Source organism: Agelaius tricolor, unplaced genomic scaffold (genome assembly GCF_023055355.1).
Source record: "Agelaius tricolor isolate 1412-34295 unplaced genomic scaffold, bAgeTri1.0.p SCAF_10, whole genome shotgun sequence".
Taxonomy (NCBI): domain Eukaryota; kingdom Metazoa; phylum Chordata; class Aves; order Passeriformes; family Icteridae; genus Agelaius; species Agelaius tricolor.
In genome coordinates, this window is record NW_027269270.1 from 15,448,445 (window position 1) to 15,467,423 (window position 18,979).

The 18,979-nt window shown below is 40.4% G+C and overlaps 1 protein-coding gene across 2 annotated transcripts in view; it reads right to left on the minus strand.

Annotated features, from left to right (window-relative positions):
* MAP3K20 (mitogen-activated protein kinase kinase kinase 20) overlaps positions 1-18,979 on the minus strand; it is a 90,723-nt gene that overhangs the window by 20,053 nt on the left and 51,691 nt on the right. Inside the window, exons 10-14 of one of the 2 annotated variants that reach the window (XM_071434891.1) lie at positions 13,475-13,610; positions 2,775-2,819; positions 1,836-1,866; positions 1,578-1,717; positions 348-410 (exon numbers count right to left, since the gene is read on the minus strand). In XM_071434891.1, coding sequence (XP_071290992.1) covers positions 348-410; positions 1,578-1,717; positions 1,836-1,866; positions 2,775-2,819; positions 13,475-13,610 — 415 coding nt within the window. Of the gene's footprint in view, positions 1-347; positions 411-1,577; positions 1,718-1,835; positions 1,867-2,774; positions 2,820-4,269; positions 9,290-13,474; positions 13,611-18,979 lie in introns of those variants that run through there. The other variant, XM_071434889.1, reaches the window with a different exon arrangement.

Sequence of the window (18,979 nt, forward strand, 5' to 3'; positions counted from 1 at the left end):
GGTGACCAGTTGGTGGCAGCAGTTTGGAGGAATGGCTCTTCAAAGTAGTTTCTGATTAATGACAACAAGCAAATTGCAACCAGTTGTCATTTAATTTAATTCTACCAGCTCCATGATACAAAAGGTATAAAGTACTCAAACTGAGAACTTCCCTGAAAACAATTTCTATTATCCTATTATTTGTTCTTCTGTGACCCATTGCTGCTGTTGACTCTCCACATTTGTTACAACCCTCTGTAGGAACTGCAACCTTGCCCTCCCCTGAATGGGGGAAAGTTGAGACATGAGAACAGGGAAATATTCATATCAGCACGAGAAGCATGTCTTATATCAACAGTGAGACTTACCTTAATTAATGGTGGAAAATGAAATAGATTTAGGTAGTCATGGGTCAACTTCTCAATAGCAGTCTAGGAAAAAAATCAACAAAACCAGATGGGAGTTATTTATTATCTCATCCTGCAAATACCAGCATGAAAAACAGCACAACCCCACATGCCCTGTTTTCCACTGTGGATACATTAGGGCATGTGAGAAGAGTTTAAAATATAGCCCTGTTCTGGAAACTGTTGTGGTAGATTGGCCCTGATTTGTGTTCAGAATCAGATCTGCTTAATCAGAAAAAGAGATGTTCAGGGAACTTTTTTTTGTTGTTTTTATTTATGCTCAAATCAACCCAGGAAGCTGAGATCTTTCATTTTGGACATTATTGACTTTATTAAGTTTCAATAATTTTCCCTGTAGGAAATGTAAATTAAATATAACTGTAATGGTGTGTGGGCATGGAAAAAATGGCTGATGAGAAAAAGGGGAATAAATTTGTGTGACTTACAAAGCTAAATTTGCAGGACTAGCAATTACAATACAAGTATCTCTTTACTAGCAAATTGGGATCTAAAATGATTGAAACTCAACAGAATTAGAGACACTGCTTTTATAGAATCTCTTTTCCAAAGCTGACTGCCAGAAAACTCTCCTGTGGATACAGTACTAATACCATTACTGCTGTCATGATCACATTTTCCAGACCATGATTTTTTTAACTCATTACAAACATTAGACATTTAAAACACTGTTTAAAAGCAAAGTTCTAAGAGCAAAGAAACCTGTCTGTCAATCAGCTTTAAAGTTGCCCAAATGAGTTTTGTTAGTCTAAATATGCTTTATGCCATAAATGAGATGTGGAAATTGAGAAGTTGAGATTTCAGTTCAAATAACTGTTTCATATCTGTTGCTCCTTCAGCTAAAGAGAGTTCTCTCTGAAGATTCCCAAGCTTTTCTGCTGGGAGAATGGCCCTCCTAGGTGAAGCTGCAGCAGTACTGCTATCAAGCTCACAAGAAAACTAAGAACTACAGAGAAGTGTAAAGACCACAGCACATTTTCATGCCTCATAAAATGCTCAGGTTACTTTGAGTTCTAGATCCATATGAAGCTATAATTCTGTTTATTTTAGATACCAAATATGTTCTCTATTTAGCTTTGTAACCTTTTTTGCTGCTAATACTACTGAAACTCCATAGACTCTGTAATACTCACACTATAACCTACTGCACCATTCAATATATGCTGATAATACCTTCAAATGGATGATGTGTCCTCTGGAAACAATTCCCATGTCCTTTAAATCCTCTTCTTCTAGAAGAAGCAATTGCTTCCCAGTGATATGATGTTCCTTAAACAAGCTAGCATAGACACTCATTTCACCAGAAGCATCGCCTTAAGATAAAAGAGGTTATTCAGAAATCCACATGGCACTTTATTGGAGGGGGGAAAATGAACAAATGTATATTAGTTCATAAATGTGAGCGTGAAAGTACGTGTGAATAGCTTTTACCTTTTCTAGTAAGTTGTTGCATCCAGAAAAACTGCAAAAAAGAAGAATCAATCTTGAAGTTCAAATTATCAAAGTCTTGTATTACAGTTATTTGGAGTTCACAAGTAATTATCCTTTTTAGAACAAAATTTAAAAATATTTCTCACTTTGGGATAAAGGACTCAGGATTCACCAATGCAAGTGATTACTTCTATTTAGCTTTTCCAAACTGCCTTCCATTTTGCACCCACCTTTCTCAGTTTATGGTCATGAAGAACTGAAATGACCAAAGCAACTGAGAAATGTCATGTGCTAAAAGGGCTGAAGTGAAGGAGCCAGGGCTTTTATGGATTTTACACTGGCTTTCCAGACAGTCCTTTGGTAAATGTCAGCCAAACAACCCCATGATGCATAAGACACAAAGGCAGTGCTTGATAGGACATTAAAATCATTTTGACACATCACTGTGTCAGAGATAAATCACTAATCTGTCTTGTTTAGACTTTTAACTGAATAAAAAAGTATAAAGTACTCAATGCCATTATTTTATATCAAAGAGAGGTTGCACACCCCCTAAAAAGCTCTAAACGTTTTTTCAGATAATTGCCATCCAGGTGGCACACAGTGGGATAAAACCTTTGAACTCATTTTGTCATGTCCAGGGTTGGGTCATTGGGCACTTCCACATTCCTTGAATGAGGACCCAGGAATGCTCTCCTGACTGCTGGCAGTTCCCAGCTCCCGCTATTTTCTGGACACTGGAGAATGTGGCTGTTTTATGAAGGTAACTCAAATTTACTCCTGGTCATTTTCAAGCTTTTCTGGGACACAAGCTTTACCAAACAGCAGTAAGATCTCACCTAAATGTTCTGATCCAGGCTTCCCGCCCACCACGCCCGCTGTAATTTGTCAGAGAGCTCCAGCATCAGGACCCTGGCCACATTAACATAGAATACTCACCACATCTTCCTCGGTCCATGCACAAATATCAAAGGAGGGCAGCAACTGTGTGAGAGATACGAATTGAAAAGAAAACCATCCGACCATTTTTCTCCCCTCCACCCAAATTTTACTCTGGTAGCTGATACCATTCTGCTCCTTTTTCCCTGCAAAGGACTTAAGCTGCAACTCATACTGATGTACTAAACCACTGCATTCACACTGATTGTGGGCTGGCTCCAACAGCATGTTGGCAGTGTTAAATCGATCCTGTTCCTCTCCGCAGATAAAATTACCAGCAGATCTCCAACAAAAACAACTTAAGAAGCAAAAGTAAACCTTCTGATGGCAAGGGACTCTATCTGCCTCTCCTCTTGGTTCTGACACTACAGGAAGGCTTTTGCTATGGCTTTGTTCTGCAATGAAAATAATGCTGGGATTATGACTCCCTCCCAAATGATGGGTATTTTCTGCAAAAGGAAGGAAAACTTTCACTGGACAGCAGTGAAAACAGAATTTGGAGTCTGGTCACTGCAGCCTGTCTTCCCACCCATGTACAGACAAGTCTCTCTTGGTTTCTGCCACTGCTTTGTAACAACTCCTGTAAGGCTGGAGGAGTGCAGCACTTCCCAGCCTCCTCCTACACTTTGTTGGATGCAAGATGATGTTAGCTCTTGAAGCACTAGGAAACCACGGAGGAATGGCCGCATTAAACAAAATTCTGGGATGATGTGAAAACTGACAGAGGAGAAGACGTCACTGTAACAGTGATTGCCATTTTTATACTCATTCAAATATATGGTATCCAAAGTGTCATCTTCTTGGCATTTTTATTCAGCTTAAAGGATTACCATTAATTATAGATCTGTATTTGGACAGTCAGTGTCTCCCAGAAGCTCAATATCATGATGTAGTTGCAGACTTTTTGATGTAGATAACAGTGATTTATGGGAGACTCAGCTCAATTACCCCCGACCCCCCATGGCTTTGTCACCTCCTTCAGAGAACCCTGCCACCCCCAGGGTCCCCAGACCCCACCCACAAGCCAAGCATGTCCCCCGGGCATCCCAGCACCTCCAGCTGCACACTAAGTGACCTGCAGCCCGGACAGAACGCTGTGGGACAAAAGTAGTGCTGGGGCAACGCTAAAGGACAAGGAAGGGCAAGTGGCAATCATGAACCCCCTCAGGAGGCTGAGTTGTGCCTTTTGTAGGTACTTAGAGTCAAACTGGCTGGTGCTGCAGCAGCAGCCTGGTAAAATGATTTGTACAACTGAATAATTTACTGCAGAAGTCCAATAACGCATTTTTAGATGTACAGTGGGTTTTTTCTGCTTTCTTCTGGTTTAAATACAACCAGTGGCAGAATAGTTCTGTATTATTTATCTTTTTTTTTTCTTCTTAATGGGAGAATAAAGGAGAAATGTCACACAGTTAGTAACAGAAAAGTGACTTAAACCAGTAGACAATAAGGAACCTCTTGGAACTCCAGCATTTTACACAGTCACACAAATGCATACAATTTACTGTCAAAATGTTTATTGCAAAATAGAAGTTTGGAACAAAAGAGAAGCAAGGGAAAAGTTCACACCAAAAGAAAGTTTATGACACCAATTGAGGAAATTGAATACATTGTATGATTTCTTTTTGTTTGTTTGCTTTGGTTTTACACTGGAAAATCAAATCCACAGTGTGAATAAAACAAGACATGGTATGTCAAGTGCAATAAAGAGAATAACTGACACTGCAAGATTTTACCACACATAAGTGTAACATTGCATGTTCCACACAAATGATATATTCAGTTTACAGCACAAGAGTCTTGGCATAGGCATTGCGCTCAGCTTTGCTTTTTCGGAAGGGAAAATGAATTTTTCTAACACTGTGAAAATATTTTCTATTCGAATTCCATCAGTTCAAACCTGAAGTGTAAGTAGCATCGACTCCTACTATTCAGTACAAAACTTCTTCAGTAGTGCAAAAGCAAGAAATGCAGTGGACTATATCTGACTTTAAAAGGCATATGAGTATTTAGCACACAATATAAAATGTTAAAAGAAAATAATTGGTTCTACAGTTTTAAAATTAAATCTTCACACATCAGAAATCTCTGTGCAGATTTTACAGTGTACACTAAGTTGAAGCCTGGGGGAAAGGGGAAAGGTCTCTCCTCCAGATTCCTACCAGTGCATTTTAAGGGCTGTGAAAATTACTAAATGAACTTACTTTTTCTACCTGAACATTCTAACTAGGACTGTAGTTAAAACCTCTGTCAAGTCAGAGGTCTTATTAAAAACCTGTAAAAGCTGCCTGATTACAGATAAAGGAAGTACACCACTAAAGACACACAGTAACACTGCTCAGTACTTAACAGCTATATGCACACTACAGATCTATTGCTACTGCTGAGAGCAATACCCATCATTACTGCCTCAGATATTTTAACTCAGAATAAACACTTTAAAACCCAGAAGGAAAGGGAATCAACATCTAAGAAAAGCTCTGGAATGATAAGCAAATGACAAGCCATGAACATGACTGTGTGACAAGAGGCCACGCCAGACCTCACCTCCAGAAAGCCCTTCCAGTCCAGAGGGGACAAGCTCCACGTCAGGGAGCACACAATGGCTGGCAATGCAGCACACCCACACCGTACCCTAAGGCACTTGCTACTCCAAGAAATTAGTGATGACATTGTCACAAAAATGACTACATCAAAAGTTTTCCTTCTTTAAGTCCCATTCCCATATTTTTTCACCACTGCTAAAGAAAAGGAGTTGGGAGTTGGACATCCTGTCTTGGTCCCAGCTGACCATTAAGCAAGCCAAAAGTCGATCCCCCCAATTCTTCTCTGAGGCCATTTACCCACCTAAGTTCATGTCTGCAGTACAGCAGCCTAGTAAATATGCCAAGTTCAGGCCTGGTTCTTACCTTTCCCCTCCATCAAATGCAGTGATATTATTTTACCGCAAATACCTTCAGGCTTTATGGAAGACAGAGGAAACTGGAACCCAAAAGGCCTGGCAGGGCCTAGTGAGCTGAGAGGTGTACAAGGCACAGGAAGGCTTTTGGTGGTTTGTTCTGGCTTTGGCCCAGAGCAGCCAGAGAAATCCCTTCTGGGTTTGGCTAATGCTTGCATTAGCTGACACACGATGTGGCTCTGGACTGCTGTGGAGATTTGTATAACCTGATGATGAGACAGGTAGAAGATGGACTTGGATACACTGCAGAGCAAAATCAGGTGTGGAAGATGAAATACTCTGCCCTCCTCCAACCACCATACCTGTCCACCTGAGCCATTTTCAAAGCCTTTATCTAGTGAGAAGCATTTCAGAGGCAGAAACAACACAGCTTGATTCTCACATATGGTAACTGGCTTGCAAACTGGAGACACCTGGTGTGAAACTCATCACAGGAAAGTAAAAATGCAATTAATACCACTGCTTTTTTAGTAAGCACAGCCAATATCCTAAGTCTAATACCATATCTCAACTGCATCAGAAGAGTTTGTCACATTATCACCTTATCTACAATTCAGAGGTCACCTTTGCTACTTTAAATGCATGAGGAAGTTTTAGAAGAGCTTAAACTTTTCCTTAATATTGTTTAATTTGCTTTGAGAAACAACATGGGGAAAAAAGGCAAAGGGGAAAAAATCCATCTTGCTTCATTAAAAAACACTGAAACAAGTAGGTAGAAATTACTACAAGCATGTTACCACATTCTGATGATATTTGCTGATATAGGTTACACACCTGGGTAAGCACAAAACCTTGAAGACAGACTTAAACCTTGTGATGTTGCAACTATGAAAATCTGTGTCATACTACTTAAAAACTATTTTTATTTCTGTAAAGATTAAGGAGGTAATTTACAAATTCACTTAAAACCCACACAAACATAAATGTGCATGAAGTGCTCTAAGATTGTCAAACACCAAAAAAGTGCAAAATATCAGTGCTAGGAACAGATTTTTTTGGGTTTTTGAATTAGAAATGCACTGAAACAAATTTTGTTTTCAGTTGTACATCCCTACACTGCTTATGTGGTACAGTAATTTATGCACAATGATACACACCTTAAGATCTAAAGTGCACATATTACATTACACAAATCCATCACAATTTTGCTGAGTGCAAAGTGGCAGTTACAAAAATAGTATCATTGCAGTGGGTGTTAGCAGACGTAGACTTACAAAAATAGTACAAATCTATACTGGAAAAGGCTATTTGTTCTTACTTCCATTTCATTATTCGCCCTTCCAAGTCACTTTTTCTCCCTAAAATCAGGTTTCTTTGATGGACCTAAGAAGCCATCCCCACGTGAGCCAAGAGAGTTTCTCCTTGGGATACTCTGAACATTCACTGCATCATTTAAATGATAATTTCATGATGAGAATAGCTTCCAGATACAAGAGGAAAGTTCAAGTCAAGAGGTTTGGGAGTGTCTGGAAGAGGGTTAAATGACATCCTGCAGGAACTATGATCCCATGCAGAGCGAATGGAGCAGGCCAGCCTGAGCACAGCACTTGTGCCTTGCAGGTGACTGGATCAGCGCTGACACTTAAGGATAAAACAATTCTTTCTTTCTCACAACCCAAAGAGGTGCCCACTCTAGAAAAACTTCTTCAAAGAACTTTGTTTTGTTGAGTGAATAGGAAATGATTTCAAGCCTGCTGTTATCTAATGTATCCATTTTTCTCTAAGCTATCCACAAAACACCATAATATACAGGTTAGAGCTGTGTAACAGGCAAGCCTATAATTAAAGAAGCCACTTAAAAACACAAGTTTTATAAAAGAAACCCTTCCAGTAATTGAGAATGGAATTTTGATGGCTTATTCCCACTACTGCTGAACTACACAGTAACATTTTTCTTTTGAAATGCTGCCCTTCTTCCTTGGCAAATATTTTACAACATCTTCCTTTCTAACCTGCATCTGTGTTCGCACTGGTTTCCCTCCCTCCTTCTGCATCACCACTAAAGGGGTCATCAGGAGAAACATCCTCACTGCTCTCAACATAAGTGCCTGGCAGGCAATTATTGCAGCAGATTGTTAGACACTGAGATTTATGGTAAGCTGTAACAGCAGTGACAATACTTTAAAAGTAATGTAGCTGCAAAAAACAGTTATGCAGAGTCTAGTAAATATTCCCAACATTACTGCCAGATTCTACTATGGAGAATTTCACACAAGCCACAGTAGTAGGGCCCAAGCTGAAATGTGACAGTGGCTTCTTTGTCCTTTCCCAAGGATGGCACACGCTGCTTAGCAGATACAACAGAATCAAAATTTACAAACACCAATTTTTGCTCTCAGGTACAAGAATAAGTCCATCAAAGTTAATGAGGCTTCATGGATTCACATCAACATAACTGAAAATTAGCTTCTAGATCACAATATCTGATAATAGATGCAGAGGTCTGATTGCAGTTTACTTTGCTAGAGTGAATTATATACACATGCACATACACGTGAGGGGGAAAAAAAAGAGCATTTATAGAAATCATCTACTAATAGGGATTATCTGAGTTCTGCTGCTATTCAATTTTTAAACTATATATTTAACTAACCCCTCTCTTCCTTCCCAAGCTTCTCTGTTCCTAGAAACGTATTTGTGACTTCCCACAATGCTGCCTTGAAAACGGCTTTAAATTAAGAAACACAGCAAACCCCTTCACTGCAACAGGAAGAAAGAATGGATGTAGAAAATAGCAAATCTGAAAGTACAAGCATATGCATATGACCGACAATTAAAGGGGTAAGGGAAATGACAAAAAACACAAAAGAAAAATTTGAAGGGCATTAATGGCATTGAAGTTTCTCCCAGTGTTTCCGGATCTTAAATTTATCAAGCCATAGTTTCTGTAATCAGGCACTAGGAATTATAGATATAATCATGAAATAATAAAAATCTCAATTAGTTTGGAAAGTTTAGTTCTAAATTTCATCAAAGCAGAAATAAGTCAGCACAATTGAAACAGAAACAACATATCTTTCAACATACAAATACGCTCAGCCTGGTAAATATTTTTTTTGTTGGTGTTTGTTTGCTTTTTGTTCTTTTACAGGATTTAAACAGACCAAACTGACAGGATTCTTGTTCTAAAACTTTATTGTTTTGCTTTGCTAAAACGATTTCAGGGTTAACTCTACAACTTATTTCATTCGCTGCTATCATCTGTGTCATCAAAATCATCATCATCATCATCATCGTCATCTGACCAGTCGAATTCACTGAAACCCAAAGCCATGTTGATTTTCTTCCCTTTTCTCATAGAGGTGGTTTTAGAAGAATTCTTTTTGGCTTGCATGTTTATCTGCATTCCAGAATGCAGGACAGATCCTGCTTTGTTCAGAGAGAAGATATCCCCAAAGCCCGTCATCATCAAGGCCTTCAGGCTTTGGTTCATGCCAGCTACCTCCCCGTTACTTGTTGCTGTGATCTGACATGACATCTCTGCACTGTTTGACTCCTCTGTTTTAGATTCAAAGTAAGACTCCTGAGACATTCTTGCAGCAAGAGGTAAGAAAAACTATTTAAAAGGAGGAAAGGACAGAGCAAAAGTGAAAGTTAGAACCAATTTAAAAATCAAGGAAAAAGACACCACCAGATTAGTCAGCAATCAACAGAGAGCATACGATTAGTGAATCTAAACATGGAGGTCAAGTAAGAATTCATTAAAACAGATAGCATCCTTCTGGGGTCATTGTTCTTAAACCAAAATCACTGAGTGGCATGGCAAGAACCACAGGCAACAGAGCTTTCATGACAAAAGAAGGTTCAAACTCTTCAATCCTTCATTTTGTATGGCACAAAACAGAATATGACATTTCCCAACCAGGTGGACTGGTTCCAAGGCAATTGGAGCTGCTTAATTCAACCTTTTAGGATTGAAGAATAAATTGGGTTAAGACCAGAGAAGCCAAACAAGCTCTGCAGTTTGATGCAGAAGCAGCAGCCCCTAAATATCAGAAATGAAAGCAGCAGCAGACTGGCTTTGAGTGTGTGCTCAAAAGGAGAGAAAGGGTCACCCTGCAACAGCCACAATCAGAAATAAGTCTCTCACCAATGCAAAGGACAGGAGAACTGGCCTCCAGCCTGCACCAGCACCACACCTCCAGAAGCCATCCCAGGGACAAGCAGGCAGGGGAAGAGGGGTGGTTTTGGTCAGCTTGTCAGCTTCTTCAGCTTTTTTTTTTTTTCTTTAGTGGTATCAAGAGACATCTGTCAATTGCTTGTACATCATATTAATTTCCGCTAATCTTCACCTACAGATAATGGCATTCTCCTGACCCAGTCTGTTTGTAGTAACAAATGAAATATGCCCTCTTCAGGTTAATGATTAATGCCTCTTCAGAGTGGCCAGACTAGTAACCTCTGTGACATGTTTGCCTGTGCTTTACAGGGAATAAAAACGCAGGAGTTTCACCCTAAATTAAACTACTGCTTGTCTTGGAGTGCCAAACTGAGTCACTACTAAAACAACAGCAAAGAAGCTGTGTGGTGCACTAGCATCTGCACTAGCATTTCTTTCCAAAGCATTTGTAAAACTACCTACCCAAAATTCATGGTTTTCATATATTTTTTAACCTAATCAGAAAGTGACTGAAGAGTCAATGGCAGTTGATCAAAACAAGTTACAGGGGTGATTATGGTGATGCCCTGCTTTTGTAACACAAGAGGCTTCACAGCCAGGGTTGCTCAAAGAGTGCCCATTTCTTGGTAAAACCACTTACATTGCCTAATTTTCTATCATTAAAAAAGACAGCATCTGTCTTCTGTTCCACTTGAGCTTTCCCTACTTACAAAGACTTACTATTTGCATTGTGGTTAAGTAAAGTTAGTGATCAGGGTTTAAGAAAGAAAAATAAAAATAAGAAGTTGGCATGATGGGGTGCCCTAAATAGCCTTCATGCATCCTACTGCTAGGTGATGAAAGAACCTGCAGCTAAGCTTCTGTACACCTGGCTCTACAAAAACCTCCAGCTACACCATCAACAGTGTGCTAGTTGGATCAAGCTCTTCCTGATAAAAAGAAGGAATCTTTCAAAAACAAGACCTAGAGCACACACTTCATTGCCAGGTAGTTATAGTTAATTTAGATCCACAGAAGAGCATCTCTGACATGGGAAGAATTCCCAACAAAAATCAACAAAGCTGCAAATCAGCTCTCCACTGAAACACCTTTCTGGGTCATTGACTGTTCAATGTCTGAGAGTGGGTAAGCTGTGAATGGCTCATTTTGCAAGTTATAATCACATTACTTCCTCCATATTTTGCCATCTCGTTATCTGGAGAATTTAAAGAGTTTGTTGGGACGGGACATGCCTTCAGTGACACACCACATATGATGACTATCAGAAGAGACCCTTAGAAATGGCTAGGATCCACCAGTCTCTCTAAGTTCCATGGTTAAATGACCACCTGCAGGTACAGGGCATCACAGGTGATATATGGATTTCATGTCCTGTTCACCGTCTTCCTCTAATAAGTTGTTCATCTTAGCTACATCCACTACCATCGCAAAGTCAAATCTTCTTTCAAGAGAAGTCTCCCATTCCATGGCAGCTATGGATATAATTAACTCCACCAAAATGCTCCTGATTCCCTTGTGCTAGAGGCTTTTGGAGATGCACACAAAGGAATTTGCAGAGATCAGACTCAAAGGAGCTTGTTGTATAAGATGCAGCAGAAAAAGGGTCAAAACAAGAGCAGGGAGAAAATGCACAGAAGCATTTCTAAATATTGGCCTCATCCTTCCCTCATGCTGAAGTGTGTGAAGCTATACTTTACTCATTGGAGCAGAAGCAGCCTGCCACTCAGAGTTACCTATCACGCAGGATGAAGCTTCTACCAATCCTACAACACTGGAGAATCAAGTGGCAGAGACAGCTTCACTGTTCTCCTGTCACTTGGTTTAAGTTTCTACTCCTGCACACCACTGCTGGCCTCTGGTCTTTGCTGAAGAGACAAGTGAAAAGGTGACTGCAGAACACAGAGCAGGGACAAAAGTACCAGCTAAGACACTATGAGGCCTAGTTTTGCCTAAGAACCAGGTTTATGCCTAGTGGGAACTCTAAGATGTGTCACAGCTCTAGCTGCCATATCTTTACTCCTGCTTTTATAGTCAAGGTAGTTTAAAGTCAAGCACTGCAACTCCCTGTTGTAACCCTCTAGTTTGATGCTGCTGAGCAGACACTGCCTGACCTAATGGAGGAAGATAGATGCTTGACTCCCAAGGATTACAGCTTGCAAACAGAATGCCCAAAGATATTTTGCAAATGACTTACAGCTATGAATTTACAATATAGTTGTATGTGTAACCAGTGCTACGAAAAACCCCAATCCTGCTTGAATAAGCCCTTTTTTTGCCAGTATATCAAATTTTTTCCAATAAAATGGCTCTTTAAAAAATACGTTCTGTGTAAGTTCACTTAAGATGTATGGAAAAAACAAACCTGTATTTGTCTATTAGAAGAAATTGCACCTAAATGCAATAGGACAGTTGGGTTAATGCTATGCAGAAAGACAGTTCATGCTTAGCACAATAGGCCTTAGCACAATGCTTTATTCTTGCAGCAATGCCAGCTCTAAGTGAAAAGTACAAGTCATAAGCAAGTACAGCATAAAAAAACCCTAGGGCCTTGCTGGTGAAAAGGTTTGCTCATTAAGGCTGTGTCTCATGCTGTGCTCAGGATAGAGGATGGCCCACAGCTCAGTTACTGGAATATGGCAAGTGTTAAAGCAGGTATAGAGATATCTACTGAAAACACACAGACTCTGCACATAGGAAAACATTTATCCTCCGTGATTTCATTGCTGCATGTTTGCAGCTGGAACATAAATGCAACTTCATTCAAAGAACAGCAATAAGCTATGCCTTAAAAACAAGTCATATGTAAATGGGTCTGGCTGGAATCAAGGTTATTAGTAGGATAAAATTGTGCATAAGAAAAATCAAATGCTACTGCAATCTCAATTTGGTATTTGTCTTAGCTAGTGCTTTAAAAAGAAGGAGGTATCACAGTAATTTTTTTAGCAACTCTGTTGTAACGTCTTGCCATGCATTAACCCTGTGGTCCTCCCTCTGCCAATCAGTGGTTGAAGAGCATAGTATTTCATCAAGAAATTCAAGATAATGCAAGGAAGTTTTTTGTTCAATTTACTAATAGAAATGTGAGAATTCTACCAGCTGGTAACTGGCCAGTCAAAGTTATGTTAATTATAATTATGAACAAAACCTTAAATTAATACTTCGAATTTTGACCCCCTTTTCACAGAATGGGACTTTGCTACTTCTCAAAGAAAAAGAACAGAATCAAAAAAATCTGCATAAGTTTCATGACATGCCTTCTGGAAGATACAAATTATTCTTACATTTAAGACCAAATCCTGCACCCCATAAAGTCTACAACTTTCTAGTTGAAAAAAGAATTTATTGCATGTAAACAATTTTTAAAGCTGAGAACTCTAAATAAATCAATGGACACTACTTAAAATGCCCATGTCACAATATGAACTATCAGTAATATGTTGTACCTAATGTATTAGGTGAAATTTTAAAAAAATATTGTAATCTAGAGTGATACAATAAAATTGGCCCAGAGGAACAACTAAAAACAGGAGCACTACTTCCTTAGTATGTCTTGAGATTTATATAGACAAAGCTCCAAATCCTTCTGACACAAGATGAAAGGTTGAATTATTGTCTACTTACAGGAGTATTTGATTGTTCAGTTAACTTCTGCTCCCACATCTTCAAACGTCTCTCCCGTTCCTTTAGTTCCTGCTCTTTAAAGCTCAGATCACGCTCCAGTTTCTTTAGTCTCTCTAAGGTTGCCTCAATTTCACATCTGCACGGAGACAATTTGTTACGTCTTGTCTTTTCCTGACAGATATAAATTGTTCATAATTCCCACTTGAATGTTAATTAAATGTGAAAGGCTGAAAAGTACAATACTAACTCAAGCAGTTCATTTAATTACCAAATGCAAAGTCTTTCACGGCTTTAGGAAGAAAGGGTAATGTTTGTACATCGGACCATAATACCTTCAGTTGAAGAAAAATAACATTTAAAAGAGTAAAATACCATATAACAAAAACATTTTTAAAATGAAAATGCCTTCTTTCCCCCCAACATCATGAAACATGATCTGATCCATAAAGATAAGAACTGGTAATGGGACAAGCATTAACAATACAATACAGGCAGTCCAAGAAGTCCATTTGTCTGGGTTTATAACTTGACTATTAATACTATTGGACTTACAATCAAAATGCACAGAAGCATTTTGTGGGGGAATGTTTTCCCCACCTACCTTTCTGTTTCTTTAGGTGAAGATACAAAAGCAAAAATGCAAACTGTGATATGAGCCAGCCCTGCAAATGGTTACAAATACAAGCTTCTCAAGTTTGGAACAGTTGTGAAAAGGATTCGGTTGGCTTCCCTCCAGTTCTCACCATACTTGCAAAGTTATGAAAAGTAGGAAAGGCAGGAAATAAAGGCAGTACTCTAAGGAAGTTGCAGATACCATATGTATTTGGTTTCACTGCACGTACCTCCCTTAACAAAGTAGTTTCCTTTGACATACTTTCTGATGGATGGTGTATTTTAAACACATGAACTGAACTGCTCTTGGAAAAGAGTTTAACAAGTTTTGCACTACACAAATACACAGAAGGTGAACAACAATTCTGTCACCAAATTCAGACATATATTTTGCTTGTGGGGTAAGAAAAGAAAAATCTCCTATTAGTATCAGAGGTTGTACTTGCAACTTAACATTTCTGTGCCTGTTTGGGAGACTGTGCACTGTATCCTGACAGTTGTGGGAAGAGTCAATCACAGTGTTTCGTTTTTCTCCTTGAAAAAGTGAGCTCCTAAGAAGACAAGAAATCCTAAAGAGAGCTCCAAAGATAGCTATTTGGACTCTGCAAGGTTAAATATTCTGCTCAAACTTCCACATTATTTTACTTGTGTTAACATGCTGTGAACAAAATATGTTCCTTCTCATGTTTTAAAAAAGAAAGTAGAAGGACTAACAGAGTTAGCTGTCATTTCTGTTTGGGGTGGAGAAAGAGTTTACTTGTTTCTGTAAATCTCCTGTCCTGGCATGGAATGATTAAACTCTTCTCCACTAAAACAGTTCAGCCTCTCAATGTGGGAAAATAGCATACCCAAAGAGTCTAAGCAAATAAAATAACATAAATATTATTTTATTATATAAATATTATTAGTTCTATGAATTTCTCATTTTGATAAGAAATCTGTCAGAGAGCATTGCTTAAAAAGTACAGTGAAAGGATTCAGAGCTCGAATAACCAGAAAACCCTACTGCAAACTTTACCACCATGCTTAATTCTACTGCAGAAATCAGCCACCTGGGGGCAAAGGCATTTATCACACTTGAGTCCTGCTGAGTGAGCCGTTCTATGTGGTGGTCAGAACAAATGCCCCTCATAATTATCATGCTTCAGATTTCAAGAAAAATTCTCTATCATATTTAGGCATGCATAAATTAAGACTGATCCCTGTGCTAGGTAGAAAGTGGTCAGACATCATAATAAAGAGACAACAAGGGAACAAACTAAAAGGCACTGGACCAAAGATCAGAAAGTGACTCATCCCCAGACACCCATATCTCTCATAAACCCCTTCTGTCAGGTAAAACACATACTATGCTACCTACTGTGGAAACTACAGAGCAATTTGAGGGCAGTTGCAAGCACTGCTTTTCTTAGTTTGTCTCTCATCATCACTGCTACTTACATACAACTCTATAATTTTTTAAATATGTAAATTACATTCTCTTTTAAAATAATATTATGCGCTAGGGGAGTCCTGGTAACAATAGTTTTCTCTGTGTCAAAAGTCTATTTTGTACTGTAATTATCTCTCTTCATTAGACAGAAACTTCTCTTAAAATAAAAGGTTAGTCTGCAAAAACAGTTGTATTCTGAAAAATAATTCCACTGCATAATGAAATTGTGTAATTAAAGAGAAAGCTACTGTACATTGCCCAGTTAATGAGTCTTACTCCATAAATGAAGCAGCTTGAAACATTATACATGGTAGGACATGTGGATTTGTTTGCTTCTGTAGTTCTGCAGTGTGAGTTTACTGGTTTTTCTAGAATAGTTTCATTCTGTGACACTGAAGAACAAATACTAATACATTATTAGAAATGATAATGATATTCACAGATTAAAAACAATGACTGGCATTTCTTTATATGTCTTGAATTGCTACTAATACACTAATGTAAGTATCACTAATAAACTGTTTTAATCATTGGAGCAGCCACTCGTGGGGAGAGGATGGAAGGAGAGATGCAGTTAGTATATATGACTAAATGCAGACAAATGGGATCTCTCACTGAATTGCAACATCATTACTTCTACACTAATTTTTTTTGACTGTAATACAAGTGACTTGAGAAAGGGCTCCAAAAAGATCACAGAATATGAACTTAAACATACGGCCTATGCAACTAGGCCTATGCAACTCAGGCATAAGGTAGTGCCCCTATTTTATTAATAATAAAAACGTGCTGAACATGTGTGGAACAGTTAGGAAAAAAGACACTGAATTATTTTAGGGAAATACAGAACAAGCAGATCATAATGTGATATTAATATAAAAATGAATACCAGAAAATGTTGCAAATAAGACTGCATTATATAGATAAGTCAAAGCATCGTTTGTGTTGTCAACTCCAGCAGTCATGTATAGACTCAGCCCACTCTCAGTTTTCATGCCAGCCAGTCAGTGGTACTGAAGACTCCAGTTACTTGCTGTTGCAGCTACAATTTTGGCATGTCTATATAAAAAGGACCTCAGCTTGCCTTTTTTTAAGAGTGGGGAAAAACACAATCCAGTTTGTCTGAGCTTTGCTTTGGTAAGTGCAGCATCCTTGTGAAAGCGCAGTATCTGGATCATTAATTCAGAGGTCTCTCAAAGAAACAAGCATAATTTTTGCTTGTCCCAAGCCCACCCTTCTCTGGCGCTCTGATATCCAGGCTTCATTAATATTCCCTATTTTGTGGTAATACATCTCATACTTTCCTTACTGCTGGTTTCACTATCTCTTTGCAAATCACTATGGGATAAAAAACCATGGGAAAAAAATCAGTAAAAGCAAAGCTTTTTCAATACAGAAGTTAAAATACATTAAACTAATGTGCAGTTGTTTTAAGTTGACTTAAGTCTCTTTTAGTTTATCCTTTGGGATCACTTTATGCATCTTTTATCTATTTCAGGTGGCAATTTTTTTGCATACTTTCTGTTTATTTGGCTAAGCATTCATGAAAGCTTCCATACAGACACGGCTTTCACATCAGGGCAGGAAGCTGTTACCAGAATTTGGATAGGAGAGCACCCCTCCAGCTTCCAAACAAGTGCCCACATGATTTGTGCTCTTTCTGAACGTTGTGTTTTCATTTCAGCTCAATTCAAAAATCATCTTTGCTTTCAGGCAAATCATGTCCCATCTTGAATTTTTATTTTCTCTCTCATATTTCCTGGTCTCTAAGCCATTTATTCTTCCACAAAAAATGTCACTTTTTTTTAACACAAGTCTTCATGGTAAGAAGTTTTTTCATTACTTGATAGTACCAAAGAGCTCTTTGTTGCTACACGGCATTTCATTAACACCTTTTCAGACATTCCTCATCTGAGGAATTTAGCAACAAATGTTCAAGAAATACTTGGGCCACTTGAGTCACACTTCAAGAAATAAACTGATAAAGTAAAACAATGTTGGTTGCCAAATGTCAGTTAGTACAGCTTTTATTTTGCTATATTGGCAAGATGTAAGTAGTTATTAGCTTTTCCTAAAGGCAACTAAGTACCTGCTCATCCTTTAAATAAGTATTTTTATTATAAGAAACCCCTCACTAGCGTGTACTTTCTGTCCAATCATCATTGCTCTATCTGCTGTCAAACCCACGATACGATGCTCAGAGTCTGCATAAACAACGGTGCCATGCAGTTGGGGTACTTTAAACACCGCCCGGAGCGCTCAGCACTGGGCTCCGGGCGCAGGGCCCAGCGGTGCCCGCAGCAGCAGCAGCAGCACGGGGCAGGGCCCAGCGGTGCCCGCAGCAGCAGCAGCAGCACGGGGCAGGGCCCAGCGGTGCCCGCAGTAGCAGCAGCACGGGGCAGGGCCCAGCGGTGCCCGCAGCAGCAGCAGCAGCACGGGGCAGGGCCCAGCGGTGCCCGCAGCAGCAGCAGCACGGGGCAGGGCCCAGCGGTGCCCGCAGCAGCAGCGCAGCGGATCAGGGCCCAGCGGTGCCCGCAGCAGCAGCAGCACGGGGCAGGGCCCAGCCGTGCCCGCAGCAGCAGCGCAGCCGATCAGGGCCCAGCGGTGCCAGCAGCAGCAGCACGGGGCAGGGCCCAGCCGTGCCCGCAGCAGCAGCGCAGCGGATCAGGGCCCAGCGGTGCCCGCAGCAGCAGCACGAGGCAGGGCCCAGCGGTGCCCGCAGCAGCAGCGCAGCCGATCAGGGCCCAGCGGTGCCAGCAGCAGCAGCACGGGGCAGGGCCCAGCCGTGCCCGCAGCAGCAGCGGCAGCAGCAGTGCGGAGCAGGGCCCAGCAGTGCCAGCAGCAGCAGCACGGGGCAGGGCCCAGCGGGCCCGGGGGCGCTGCGGGGCGGCCCCGCGGGCGGCGCAGTGCGGCGCTGCAGCCAGCAGATGGCGCGCAGCCCCCGCCGCCCGGCCGGGCCCGGGGCCGCCGGCGGCGCGGCCGAGCCGGGGCGGGCCCGGGCCGGGCTATTTATACCCCGCCGTGTGACCGGGGGCGTCCCAGCGACAGCTCAGTTTTTCCACTCGCCCCGTTTAAAATCTACGTCTTGCTTTTCCTTGGAAGGCAGCGGAAGAAACGCGGGATTGCCGGGCTTGACACAAGCCCCATCCTCCACCCCGTCCCGGTTTCTTCGATGCAGGGAATCTTTTGGTATTTGTGCTCCCTGCTTATTCGGCATAGAGCCAACGCTTCTTAATTTAGAGCGAGGCACGATCATCTGCAAAAATCATCTCCCTGTGCAGATCTGTTTTCAATAGTCCATCTCAAACAGAAGGCTATACTGGGAAGCAGCAAGTTTTCTAACCCACAAATAAGCTTCAGGGACAGGTTTTTGAAGTTTTGGCACATTCCAAAAAAGAGGCAGAAAGCCTTACTGCAAAACTGTAATGTAATGAAATTGTCTCAAATCTCATTTCCATTTC